This window comes from Mustelus asterias, chromosome 3, assembly GCF_964213995.1.
Source record: "Mustelus asterias chromosome 3, sMusAst1.hap1.1, whole genome shotgun sequence".
NCBI classification, from domain to species: domain Eukaryota; kingdom Metazoa; phylum Chordata; class Chondrichthyes; order Carcharhiniformes; family Triakidae; genus Mustelus; species Mustelus asterias.
The window spans coordinates 8477030-8491402 of NC_135803.1; the positions used below are offsets into that span (position 1 = coordinate 8477030).

The window sequence follows — 14373 nt, forward strand, 5'->3', positions numbered from 1 at the left end:
GGGTCATGAACAAAGCCCAATCCATCACTCAAACCAGCCTCCCATCCATTGACTCTGTCTACACTTCCTGCTGCCTCAGAAAAGCAGCCAGAATGATCAAGGACCCGTGCACCCCGGACATACTTTCTTCCATCTTCTTCCGTCTGGAAAAATATACAAAAGTCTGAGATCACGTACCAACCGACTCAAGAACAGCTTTTTCCCTGCTGCCATTAGACTTTTGAATGGACCTACCTACTATTAAGTTGATCTTTCCCTACACCCTAGCTGTGACTGTAACCCTACATTCTGCACTCTCTCCTTTCCTTCTCTATGAACAGTATGCTTTGTCTGGATAGCACACAAGAAACAATACTTTTCACTGTACACTAATACATGTAACAATAATAAATCAAATCAAATCACTGCAGGTGTTCCTCAGGTGAATGTCCTAGACACAACCATCAATAATGTTCCTTCCAACATAAGATCAAAACTGGAGATGCTCACTGATGGTTGTATAGTGCTCATTACCATTCACAATTCCTTCGACACTGAAGTGCTCCATACCCATATGCAGTCAGATTGGACAATGTTCAGGCTTGGCCTGATAGTGGAAGCAACATTTGCACCGGGCAAGTGACAGGTGATGACCAATTCGAACAAGAGATAATCCAACATATTATTCCATGGCATTACCATTGCTGAATCCCCTGCCATCAACACAGAGGGGTTACTATTGGCCAGAACGTTTAACTGGGCCAGCTATCTAAAGAGTGACTACAAGAAAGTGTCAGAGGCTGAGAATTTTACACCAAGCAACTCACCACCTGACTCCCCAAAGCCTATCCAGGATTGTAATGGAATACTCTCCCTAAGCTTGGATGAATGTAATTCCAGCAACACTTGATACCATCCAGATCAAAATAGCCCGCTTGATCAGCATGCTATCTACCGCCATGAGCACTCAACGCAGTGGTATTGTCAATGGACTAGTAATATAGAGACCCTCCCTAATGGCATTGTGGGGAAACCCACAGCACGTGGACTGCAGTGTTTTAAGAAGGCAGCTCACCACCACCTTCTCAAGGGCAACTAGGGATGGGCAATAAATGCTGGCCAGCCAGTGATGGCCATGTCCCATGAATAAATTACAGAAAAACCTCGGGGACCCCCTTCTGAGGACCCCGAGTTGAATCCCACTATGGTGAAATTTGAAGTCTGGAATTAAAAGTCTACTGATAACCATGAAACCATTGTCGATTGTCGGAAAAACCCATCTGGTTCACTAATCTCCTTTAGGAAAGGAAATCTGCCGTTCTTACATGCTCTGGCCTACATGTGATTCCAGATACACACAGGAGACTCTTAAATGCCCTTGAAATGACCTAGCAAGCCACTCAGTTGGAGGGTAATTGGAGGTGGGCAATAAATGCTGGCCCAGCCAGCGATATCCAAATGAATGAATAAAAAAGACCCTTTCAATCCTTTGCTTTCAACCACCTTTAATCACAGGGTAGAAGCTACAAGTAGCCCTCAAAGTCACACACCACCCTGACTTGGAACAGTCTTGCTTTTCCTGCATTGTCACTGGGTCAACATCCTGGAACTACCTTCCTAATAGCATTGTGGATGTACGAACATGATGTGGAGATGCCAGCGTTGGACTGGGATAAACACAGTAAGAAGTTTAACAACACCAAGCTCCTGAAGAAGGCCCCTGAAGAAGACCTGAAGAAGGGGCTTGGGGCTCCGAAAGCTTGTGTGGCTTTTGCTACCAAATAAACCTGTTGGACTTTAACCTGGTGTTGTATGAACATCACATGCCTGAAGAAAGTGGCTCACCATCACTGTCTCAGGGGCAATTAGGGACGGGAAATAAATACTGAACTTGTGAACAAAGCTCACATTCTGTGAACAAAATAAAAGAACAAGGAATCCATGACAATATTTGCTTCTCGACTCTAGGACATTGCGAACAGTAACAAATGCCTGTTTATGCACCCAAGTGGTCAATGCATGATTCCTGCCAGAGGTAACTAATGAATGGCAGGTAGCTATAGAAAAGCCTACAACTTTACAATCTTCTTTCATCAGTTGTACTTACTAGAATTCCAGTCCACCAGGGCGTCCCGCCATATACTGAAAAGTTGGTGCTGTTTCGATTAGACACAATGATGATTTGTATAATTCCAATGATCATGGCGATTATCCCCGTCACAATCTCTGTTATCTGCAGGAACCAGAAAATGTTGTTATATTAAAACAAATCTGTTGTCAGTAGTTTTAACTTGCTCCATGGTGTGAAATTGACAGTGCAGATCAGCCGCCCTTTCCATAGAAAGAGTCTGATTTTCACCTCCAGTGATTTCTACTCTGTGCAGTTTATCCAATCAATACACAACTTGGAATTCCGGAATTGGAAATGGTAATTTTTAGCATTTAATGTAGAAAATGAAATAAAACAGAATCTTTCACGGAATCGACTCTATTTTAGAATTAATTTATTGATTTAATATCAATACTGGAGCACAATCAGAGATAACTTGATGTTCTGTGGGTGAAACTCATCTTATGAAACAAGGGTGAATATCATTCTATATCACTGTGACAGACCATTGTCTGTGTGCTGTGTATGAAGTAAGCTCTGGTAAGGATGATAGCACGTCAGTAAAAGAACCTGTCTGATTCTCCATCCATTGATATTAATTCAAGGATAATCTAATGGGGACTGGAAGGAATGTGCAATTTTCTCAACCACATTTTCCTGATAATGCTTAATGCACAGCTCAGTATGAGGAAACCACCACCCCCCCCCCCCCCCGCCCCTTGAAGATAAGGAATCTGGAAACATTCAGCAACAGAAGAAGGCCATTCGGCCTTTTTCCCTAACCTATCAATATCAATCAGACCATTGAACCTACTTGTTTGGTATCTATATAAAGGGGGTGTATCCAATGTCAGTCTGACTCCCCTGGACTGCACCATTGTGCTTCAGAGATTGCTGCATTGACTGGATCTCACCCAGCCTGAATTGGAAGGCCGATGAGACAGGAATGGAAGAAATTCTGCGTACGTAATTGGATGCAGAGTGGCCATCCAATTCACTCCGAATAAGTTATGGCCCAGTTAGAGAGCCAGATGTTTGTCTTGGTGCCAGCACCTTTGCCATAGCGGAAGCCATTGTTGCCAAAGGTTCCTCTGTGCACCATGGAGGGTCCAACCACTGGAAGGACACAAGGTTTTATTCGAACCATACAGCTTGCTCAATAATTTAAGAGATCAGTTAAAAGTCAATCACACTACAATAGGTCTGGAGTCACATCGAGGCCAGTCAAGATAAAGATGGTAGATTTCTATCCCTATCCATTTGTGAACCAATTGGGTTTTATGAAAATCCAGTAGATTGACGTTAATTGTTATTGTTTCTCGCTGTGTTCAATTGGATTTTAATTCCCCAATCTCGGAGTGCGATTTAAACTCCTATTTCCAGGTCTTCAGCCCAGGCCCCTGGATTGGTAAAGGTAAAGTTGCCATAGTCCCAGATGACCATAGGGCTGACCGGTGGTGATTTACCGTAAGGATCACCACACCTCAAGTGAAGGGCAAGGTTGAGAGGCTGATGGAAATAATGTCATTTGGTACAGGAATTGAACCCGCGCTGTTGGTGTCGCTCTGCATCACTAACCCGCCATCCAAACAACTCAGCTAAACCGACCTGCTTAACTAGTCTTGTGATATAATCATTACACTTCTGTACCCCATTGGGAAATCTCCTGCTGTTATGTCAAAAGCAAAGCTATACAAGTCAGATCTATATCACTTTGAATTGGACATGACATCTTTAGGTTTTACTTCTGATCTTTATTGTGCTAAAATAGAAGCAATATTTCCCACATTGGAAATTGCACTTACGCCCAGGGCCTTGAGTTTTCCTTTGAGCATCTCCTGCACACCAGAATCATTTTGATTGAGCGCTGCAGCTATGGATTGGTTCAGAGGACCGGTTTGCAAGTATTGCACCATTTGTGGCCCGCTGGGCTGTGGTGGTGGGAGTTGGTTTGGTGCAAGGACATCTCCATCAGCCTTCAACATGCCAGCCATTTTTCACCACAATTGTCTGAAAAATATAGGAGAATAAATGATTCCTTTCCCATTTGTAAACCAATCTTCATTTCCATATCTCAACTTGCATTTGTTAAGTACAACACAATTCTCAATGAAGTACAGTTACATAGAAACAGAAATATTTCAATTTATTTTGGAGAAATGAAGTGCAGGAGTGGTGGACACAATTATGAGGTGAGGGGGTCCACAGAAAACAAATTTAGGCAACATGTTTTTCCATTAAAAACATCATCAAAATTGAAGAAATTGCCAGTGGGGCACTGGAACAGAAAACACTCAGAGTTATTGCTGAAAAGGACAATATACTTTTAAAAGTTTTCATCTTGCACTCAGCTGGACAGATACAATGATAAAGGCAACAACAATTTATACTTCCTGGGAAGAGTGTGCTAATTGGTTGGCAAGTGGACTCTGACTGGTAGAAGCACTGAAAGTTTCAAAGTTTATGTAAGATACACAACTTGGAAACCTTGTAAACTGTGAAGAAGACAGTGTTGAACTTCAAAAGGAGATGGAGTGGGCTGATAGGTGGCAGATGAAGTTTAATGCCAAGAAGTGTTAGTCTTGCTCCGAAGAACATGGAAAGTCAATATAAAATAAGGGATAAAATTCTTAATAGGATGCAGCAGCAGAGGGACTTGTGTGTATTTGTGCATAGATTATAAAAATTGGCAGGACAGGTGGAGTGAGTAGTTACTAAAACATAGAGTACTCTGTGGTTTATTAATATGGATATAGAGTACAAGGACAAGGAGGTTATGCTGAACTTATACAAGACATTAGTTGGACCTCAACTGTGATATTGTGTGCAGTTCTGGGTGCCATACTATTTGGAAGGATGTGAGCGCTTTGGAGAAAGTGCAGAAGAGGTTTACAAGAATGGTCCCAGGGATGAAAAATTTTAGCTATGAGGATAGATTGGAAGATTGGGATTGTTTTCCTTGGAGAGAAGAAGATGACAAGCAGATTTGATAGAGATGTCCATGTCATGAGGGTGCTGGGCACAATAATTGGGGAGAAACTGTTCCTGCTCAGAAATGGTTCAAGATCGAGAGGGCACAGATTTCAGGTGATTTGCAAAAGAAACAAATATGATGCAAGGAAAAAACCTTTTCACACAAGTGGTTGGGGTCTGGAATGTACTGCCTGGAAATCTGATGAAGGCAGTTTCAAATAAGTCATTGATGAGGGAATTAGGTGACTAGTGAATAGAAACAATGTGCAAGGATAAGGGGAGAAGGCAGTGGAATGGCATCAAGGTATGATGATTATTAGGAGAGCTGTTACTGGGAAAGGGCTGAATGGTCTCTTCAGTGGTGTAACAATTCTGTGATTCTGTCGGAAAACAAAGGTAGTGTTAACGAGACCTTCAACTTTCTAGGTGTCCAAATCACCAACAACCTGTACTAGTCCCTCTGTGCTGACGCTATCGTTAAGAAAACTCACCAACGCCTCTACTTTTTCAAGAGGCTAAGCAAATTGGCATGTCTGCTCCGACTCTCAACGTTTACAGATGCACCGTAGAAAGCATCCTTTCTGCATGAATCGCAGCTTGGTATGGCTCCTGCTCTGTCCAAGTCCGCGAGAAACTACAAAATGTTGTGAACATAGCCCAGTCCATCACGCAAACCAGTGACTCTGTCTACACTTCCCATTGCCTCGGCAAAGCAGCCAGCATAATCAAGAACCCCACGCACCCTGGACATTCTCTCTTCCACCTTCTTCCGTCAGGAAGAAACTACAGAAAATACTATTTCCTCAGGTGGATGGAGCTATTACAAGGGGGCATAACTATAGGGTTCATGGTGGGAGATATAGGAAGGATATCAGAGGTAGGTTCTTTACGCAGAGAGTGGTTGGGGTGTGGAATGGACTGCCTGCAGTGATAGTGGGGTCAGACACTTTAGGAACATTTAAGCGGTTATTGGATAGGCACATGGAGCACACCAGGATGATAGTGAGTGGGATAGCTTGATCTTGGTTTCAGATAAAGCTCGGCACAACATCATGGGCCGAAGGGCCTGTTTTGTGCTGTACTGTTTTATGTTCTATGTTCTATGAAACTGAGGACACGTATCAACCAACTCAAGAACAGCTTCTTCCCTGCTGCTGTCAGACTTTTCAATGGACCTACCTCACATTGAGTTGATCTTTCTCTACACCTTAGCTATGGCTGTAACACTACATTCTGCACTCTCTCCTTTCCTTTTCCCCTGTGTACTCTATGTACGGTATGTTTTGTCTGTAGAGCACGCATGAAACAATACTTTTCACTGTATCCCAATATATTTGACAATAAATCAAATCAAATCAGGAGTTATAGCTATATTGGTAAACATTAGAAATAAGGTATAGTTTTAAATGGATTTAATTTAATATTCTTTGCAGGGAAGGGTAAAACTTATAATGAGATTCATGCTGGACAAAGGTGCACGTATGTGTGGGTGATGATTCAGTGCAAACCAGAGAGTGTGTGTGAAGGGTGGGGGGGGAGAGAATGTGTGTGAGGGGTGGGGGGAGAGAGTGTGTGTGCAAATGGTGGGGGTGAGAGTGTGTGTGAGGGATGGGGGGGGGGAGAGAATGTGTGTGAGGGGTGGGGGGAGAGAGTGTGTGTGCGAATGGTGGGGGTGAGAGTGTGTGTGAGGGATGGGGGGAGGGGAGAGAATGTGTGTGAGGGGTGGGGGGAGAGAGTGTGTGTGTGAATGGTGGGGGTGAGAGTGTGTGTGAGGGATGGGGTGGGGGGAGAGAATGTGTGTGAGGGGTGGGGGGAGAGAGTGTGTGTGTGTGTGAGTGGTGGGGTGAGAGAGAGAGTGTGTGAGGGGTGAGAGGGAGAGAGAGTGTGTGAGAGGTGGCGGGGAGAGAGTGTGTGTGAGGGATAGGGGGACTGGGAGTGTGTGTGAGGGGTGAGGGAAGAGGGAGTGTGTGTGGGGTGAGGGGAGAGGGACTGTGTGTGAGGGGTGAGGGGAGAGGGAGTGTGTGTGAGGAGTGAGGGGAGAGGGAGTGTATGTGAGGGGTGAGGGGAGAGGGAGTGTGTGGGAGGGGTGAGGGAAGAGGGAGTGTGTGTTAGGGGTGAGGGAAGAGGGAGTGTGTGTGAGGGGTGAGGGGAGAGGGAGTGTGTGTGAGGGGTGGGGGGAGAGGGAGTGTGTGTGAGGGGTGAGGGGAGAGGGAGTGTGTGTGAGGGTAAGGGGCGAAGAAAGTGAAACTTACTTGTCCAATCTATGTCACTTAATGGATTTGGACTCGATGCTCTTCCCAAACTGCTGCCACCTGCACCCTTGGATCTAGAGCTCTCTGTTCCTTCACCCAGGTCATTAGTAAATGTGGTGCAAAACAAAAGCCTCAGAATAGACTAGTTATCCCATCGTGCCAATCAGAGTCCTGCTCCCTTCCCCAATCTCTGTCCATATCTCCTGAACAAATTTTACCTCAGACCTCAATGTGACCTCTAACTCTCACTTTTGCAAATTGTGTTGAACCTCCGAATGCCTTTTGGAAATCCATGTAAATAATAACAGAGACATTTCTTACAAGCTTTTTTTAGTGACGAATCACACATATTAGTCAGACCTGACTTACCCGTAACAACGCAAGGCCGGCTCTCTGTGATCCATTCATATTTCAAATGTTCAGTCACTCTGTCCTTTAATGAGAGATTCTAGAAGCTTCCCCCAATCTGAATGGATGTTTCACTGATGCTAAACTGACAGGCCTAGCTTCATTCTCTCATTCTCCTCAGAAACTGGAGTGAAATTGGCAAATTTCTAGCTCCGACAAAGAGCCAAAACGTGGCGGGGGTGGGGGGGGGGGGGGGGGGGGGGGGGGGGATGGGGGTGGGGTGAGGTTGGGGTGGGGGGAGTTTTCTGGCTATGTGCTCCCCAAGACTAGAAATTCCCGTCACAGCTCAGTGGACCTTTACATGATCCGCCGAATTTTCTGTCTCACCCGTTACGATTCCCACTCTTGGCGAGACGGGAAATCTTCGGCTGGTAGAAACATAGAAAACTACAGCACAAAACAGGCCCTTCAGCCCCACAAGTTGTGCCGAACATATCCCTACCTTTTACGCCTACCTATAACCCTCCATCCTATTAAGTCCCATGTACTCATCCAGGAGTCTCTTAAAAGACCCTATTGAGTTTGCCTCCACCACCACTGACGGCAACCGATTCCACTCACCCACCACCCTCTGTGTGAAAAACTTCCCCCTAACATCTCCCCTGTACCTACCCCCCAGCACCTTAAACCTGTGTCCTCTCGTAGCAGCCATTTCCACCTTGGGAAAAAGTCTCTGAGAGTCCACCCGATCTATGCCTCTCAACATCTTATGCACCTCTATTAGGTCTCCTCTCATCCTACGTCTCTCCAAGGAGAAAAGACCGAGCTCCCTCAGCCTATCCTCATAAGGCATGCCACTCAATCCAGGCAACATCTTTGTAAATCTCTGCACCCTTTCAATCTTTTCCACATCCTTCCTGGAATGAGGCGACCAGAACTGAGCACAGTCCTCCAAGTGGGGTCTGACGAGGGTCTTATATAGCTGCATCATTATCCCTGGACTCCTAAAATCAATCCCTCGATTGATAAAGGCCAGCACACCATACGCTTTCTTAACCACCTCCTCCACCTGCGGGGCCGATTTTAGAGTCCTATGGACCCGGACCCCAAGGTCCTTCTGATCCTCTACAGTACTAAGGGTCTTCCCTTTATATTGTACACCTTCATCCCATTCGACCTGCCAAAATGGACCACTACGCATTTATCTGGGTTGAAGTCCATCTGCCACTTCTCCGCCCAGTCTTGCATCCTATCTATGTCCCTCTGTAACTTCTGACATCCCTCCAGACTATCCACAACCCCACCAACCTTCGTGTCGACGGCAAACTTACCAACCCATCCCTCCACTTCCTCATCCAAGTCATTTATGAAAATGACAAACAGCAAGGGCCCCAGAACAGATCCCTGGGGCACACCACTGGTGACCAACCTCCAATTAGAAAAAGACCCATCTATACACAATCTCTGCCTCCTTTGGGCAAGCCAGTTCTGGATCCGCCGGGCAGCAGCCCCTTGGACCCCATGCCCTCTCACTTTTTCTAGAAGCCTTGCATGGGGGACCTTATCGAACGCCTTGCTAAAATCCATATAAACCACATCTACCGCTTTCCCTTCATCAATGTGTTAAGTCACATTTTCGAAGAACTCCACCAGGCTCTGTTCCCTCTCCACAGATGCTGCCAGACCTGCTGAGATTTTCCAGCATTTTTTGTTTTCGTGCTGGCAAATTTCCCATCGGCGACAGGATTTTTTTTTCATTCATCCGTGGGACATGGGCTGCGCTGGCTGGGCCAGCATTTATTGTCCATCCCTAATTGCCCTTGGCAGGCAGTTGAGAGTCAACCGCATTGCTGTGGGTCTGGAGTCGCATATAGACCAGACCAGATAAAGACGGAAGATTTTCTTCCCCGAAGGACATCAAGACACCTTTAAAAGATTGTGACTAATGTTTCTGCAATTGCCTCACCAACTTCTTTTAATATCCTGGGTTAAAACCATCAGCTCCTGGGGATTTAACTCCTAAATCCCACTATTAGTCCCATTGTTTATAAGGTCCACCCATTAATTTATTTTAGTTTCCTTCTCTCCCAGTATTTTATTCTGTTCCTGAACTTTGGAAGTGAATGCAAAGAATTCAATTAATAATTGAGTTCACAACACTCACAATAATAATAATCTGCAATTAATTTGGGGCGGCACGGTGGCACAGTGGTTAGCACTGTTGCCTCACAGCGCCAGGGACCTGTGTTTGATTCCCGGCTTAGGTCACTGTCTATGCAGAGTCTGCATGGGTTTCCTCCGGGTGCTCTGGTTTCCTCCCACAGTCCAAAGATGTGCGGGTTACGTTAATTGGCTATGCTAAGTTGCCCCTTAGTATCCTGGGATGTGTAGGTTAGAGGGAATAGCGGGTAAATTCGTGGGGATAGAGCGGGATTGTTGTGGGTGCAGACTCGATGGGCCGAATGGCCTCCTTCTGCATTGGGATTTCGATGATTAAATCTGTCATTATATCTTTTGTTGTATCACTTGCGACAGCCTAAGAGAGGCCAGGTCACCCTGAGCATCTTCCTCTTATGCATCATGTATGGATAAAATCTTTCACTATTTCCTTTATTATCTTATTACAGTGGAATCCTGATTTTATGCGCCCCGATTTAGCGCGAATTCGGATATAACGCGATGAATCATTGGACCCGTTTTTCCCACTCATGTAATTGTCAATCACTTTCGTTTCTGTTATTTTCTTAAAAACTTAAGTCCTGGTGTTAATGTAACAACACTTCTATTTTCAGAATATTGAAATTATTCACAACTCTCTTTACGTCTGAATACAGTCTCAGAATACATTATCCGCTCTTTCCCGGAAAGCAGGCTGCAGATGATAGACGGATTTTTTTTTTACCTGAGCAAATCACACCGGCATCGTTGGAGTGCGGAAGGCTATAGATTGCAAGTGGAAGCGTGAATATTAATAGACAGTGGGAACAGTTCGCGAATCAGTTGAAAGTTGGAAGCATCATTCGGCTGCATCAGGCAGTAATGTCGATAGGCACATAATTGATTGAATCAGCACAAGTGAGGACTTTCATGGTCCGCGGTCTATCATACTGCCTGGACTAATATAGTGGAATCCCAATTCTAGTATGGATTCGATATCCACCATCACTGTCGAACCGGCCGCCCTGCTGTAACCGGCTGAATTGGATAGTCAGGTAGTCTCCAGCCCTTCCCGGGGCGGAAAGATGTGGCGATCTTTAGGCGGAACCCTAATATGTCAGTGGTGGAAGGGGCATTAGCATTGCCCTGCATGTCAGCGCTGGCTGGTAACTAGGGAAGTGAAAATTTATCTCTAAATGGTAGCGGGGCCACTTTGCTTCTCGCCCTGCTCCTCGGGGACCTAATTTAGTGTCATACTGAATAGGGGTGCAGCAATTAAAGATTTTCAGGAAAACATTTCAAGATCATTTTCCTTCACAACTGACAGGCAGACCTAGAATGGAAACATTGAACACAAAGACACTGAAATAGTTAGGATGTTAGGCCAACATTGGGTAAGTTTGAACGCTGATTTTCTTGAACCCTGATTTAGCGCGACCCCGCTTTTTTCGCGATAACATTTTATGGACCCCAACCATCGCGTCCTAACGAGGCTGCACTGTATTTTTAAAGTTGTTTGTATTGCTGCTCTCAATATTTTCTTTGTTTTCCTTTGTTGTTTTCTGTCTTTTTCCACATTCCACTGCATTACCTCTTCTTTTATGAAAGCAGGTCTTCAGTTTTAACCTGCAATTTGCTGTTTATGTTCTGTGCAGTTACTTGACTGAACAACTAGAAATATTTCCCTTTAGCCGTGTGTAGTGATATGATTTAAAACATTTCCTTAAAAATACCCCACTGCTTATCTCGGTTCGCCTGTTTACTGTTCAGGATGTTCAGTTTACAGCCTGTTCCTTTTAAATTATGCCGTGGAGATGTCAGCGTTGAAGTTTCACAACACCAGCTTAAAGTCCAACAAAATTACCCAAATAAACCTGTTGGACTTTAACCTGGTGTTGTGAGACTTCTTACTGTGTCTACCCTTTTAAATTTGCCTTATACTAATTTTAAACTTGTGTTTGTGAAGGATCTTTCTCGCTCTCAAGCTTAATGTCAAGCTCCATAGAACATAGAACATAGAACATTACAGCACAGAACAGGCCCTTCGGCCCACGATGTTGTGCCGACCTTCATCTGAAACCAAGATCAAGCTATCCCACTCCCTACCATCCTGGTGTGCTCCATGTGCCTATCCAATAACCGCTTAAATGTTCCTAAAGTGTCTGACCCCACTATCACTGCAGGCAGTCCATTCCACACCCCAACCACTCTCTGCGTGAAGAACCTACCTCTGATATCCTTCCTATATCTCCCACCATGAACCCTATAGTTATGCCCCCTTGTAATAGCTCCATCCACCCGAGGAAATAGTCTTTGAACGTTCACTCGATCTATCCCCTTCATCATTTTATAAACCTCTATTAAGTCTCCCCTCAATCTCCTCCGCTCCAGAGAGAACAGCCCCAGCTCCCTCAACCTTTCCTCATAAGACCGACACTCCAAACCAGGCAGCATCCTGGTAAATCTCCTCTGCACTCTTTCCAGCGCTTCCACATCCTTCTTATAGTGAGGTGACCAGAACTGCACGCAATATTCCAAATGCGGTCTCACCAAGGTCCTGTACAGTTGCAGCATAACCCCACGGCTCTTAAACTCCAACCCCCTGTTAATAAAAGCTAACACACTATATGCCTTCTTCACAGCTCTATCCACTTGAGTGGCAACCTTTAGAGATCTGTGGATATGGACCCCAAGATCTCTCTGTTCCTCCACAGTCTTCAGAACCCTACCTTTGACCCTGTAATCCAATCCTGTTATGGTCACGGTTTGCCCCATGATCCCATTCTGCCAAATTATTAATTCTAGTTCTTTACCAATTACCAAATCTTAGAATCACAGAATAGTTACACCCCAGAGGGAGGCCACTTGGCCAGTCTGGTCTGTGCTGTCTCTGTGCAAGAGCAATTCGCCGAATATCATTCTGCCTTTCCCCCAAAACGCTGAACATTATTTTCTATTTTCAGATACTGATCTAATTCCCTTTTCCAGTTATCTGGTGGGATTCAGACTCACCGTTGATGATGAAAACTTCCAAGAACCCGGAGACCCTCAGTGAACAGGAAGAGTTGGAAATATGACCTGAATCTTACCTTACCGTGGGACGAGTCAGTTTCTCACTCTGATACGTTTCAGCCGAATCAAAGTGTGGCCACAAACCCGAATGTCATTATGTTTTCAGCTGTTAATATGACAGACTGAGCTCACAGTCTCCACCCTTTTTTATGATGATTGTTCCTCTGAGTCTCAGCTTTGCATTAATTACACAGGTTGCGAAAATGATTTGGAAATATGAGGAATAAGCAGCACAGGATCAGGCCCTGCACCCACATCCCTGTCATGTTTAGACTCTACTCTCATCATTACCCATAAATGATCCATATCTCCAACACCCAACTCCAGACATCCTCCGCCCTTGGCATAAAAAAGTTCTTCCTCATGTTCCCTCTACCCGACTGCCACTTACCTTAAATCTATGTCCCCTGGTCCTAGAATTCTCCACCAAGGGACACAATTTTATCCTGTTCATTCTATCCCTTCCCCTCATAATTTTGTACACCTCTGTCAAGTCACCACTCAGCCTTCTTTGTTCCCCAACCTACCCAATCTTGCCTCATAGCTACACTTTTCCAGCCCTGGCAACATTCTTGTAAACATTCTTGGATGGCAGATAAAAATAGGGAAAAGGACATTTGGAAACAGGATGCAAAATTTAAAGCTTCGAAGTAACCTCATCGGGGTTTGCCAGGAGGTCCTGGAGCCCTGTGATCGGGGGGGTGGGGGAGCTCTGCAAGGGCAGCGATGGGGGGTTGCGGGGCTCGCCAGCGATCGGGAGGCTGGCAATGCGGGTCCACTGCACATGAGCTGATCTTTGCTCTGACAGATCAGCATACGCGCAGTGACCCACTCAACGCTACGCTGCCAGCCTCTCAGGCGGGAATAAGGCCCGCCCACAGATTTTCAGCAGGAATCCACTGGGGCACTCTGCGATACACTGAATATCGGAGATTTAATCTGAAAATCATGCTAAAAAAAAATCGATGGGATTACTTCCATTTTCACGTGAATTGGGGGCTTAGAATTGTTTGGGGAGAATTCCAGCTGTGCTGGTTAGGTGCATTGGCCATGCTAAATTCTCCCTTAGTCTACCTGAACAGGAGTGTAGCAACCAAGGGATTTTCACAGTAACTTCATTGCAGTATTAATGTAGGCCTACTTGTGACACTAGTTAAAAAAAAAATCAAACTAAATTACTGCAAATAGGAAAGCTCTTTAAACATAGAACATTACAGCGCAGAACAGGCCCTTCGGCCCTCGATGTTGCGCCGACCAGCGGTACCAATCTAAAAAGCCCCTCTAATCTACGCTATTCCAATATCATCCATATGTTTATCCAATAACCATTTGAATGCTCTCAATGTTGACGAGTCCACCACTGCTGCAGGCAGGGCATTCCATGCCCTCACCACTCTCTGAGTAAAGAACCTACCTCGAACATCTGTCCTATATCTCTCACCCCTCAATTTAAAGCTATGTCCCCCTCGTGCTAGCCAACAC

General features: G+C 45.1%; 1 protein-coding gene across 2 annotated transcripts in view; it reads right to left on the bottom strand.

Annotated features, from left to right (window-relative positions):
* The window catches only part of LOC144482729 (membrane-spanning 4-domains subfamily A member 4A-like), a 31076-nt gene extending 18067 nt beyond the window's left edge, over nucleotides 1-13009 (bottom strand). Inside the window, exons 1-3 of one of the 2 annotated variants that reach the window (XM_078201576.1) lie at nucleotides 12832-12921; nucleotides 3895-4099; nucleotides 2087-2212 (exon numbers count right to left, since the gene is read on the bottom strand). In XM_078201576.1, coding sequence (XP_078057702.1) covers nucleotides 2087-2212; nucleotides 3895-4083 — 315 coding nt within the window. In that variant the 5' untranslated portion in view covers nucleotides 4084-4099; nucleotides 12832-12921. Of the gene's footprint in view, nucleotides 1-2086; nucleotides 2213-3894; nucleotides 4100-12831 lie in introns of both variants that reach the window. The other variant, XM_078201571.1, reaches the window with a different exon arrangement.
* Nucleotides 13010-14373: the final 1364 nt, after the last annotated feature.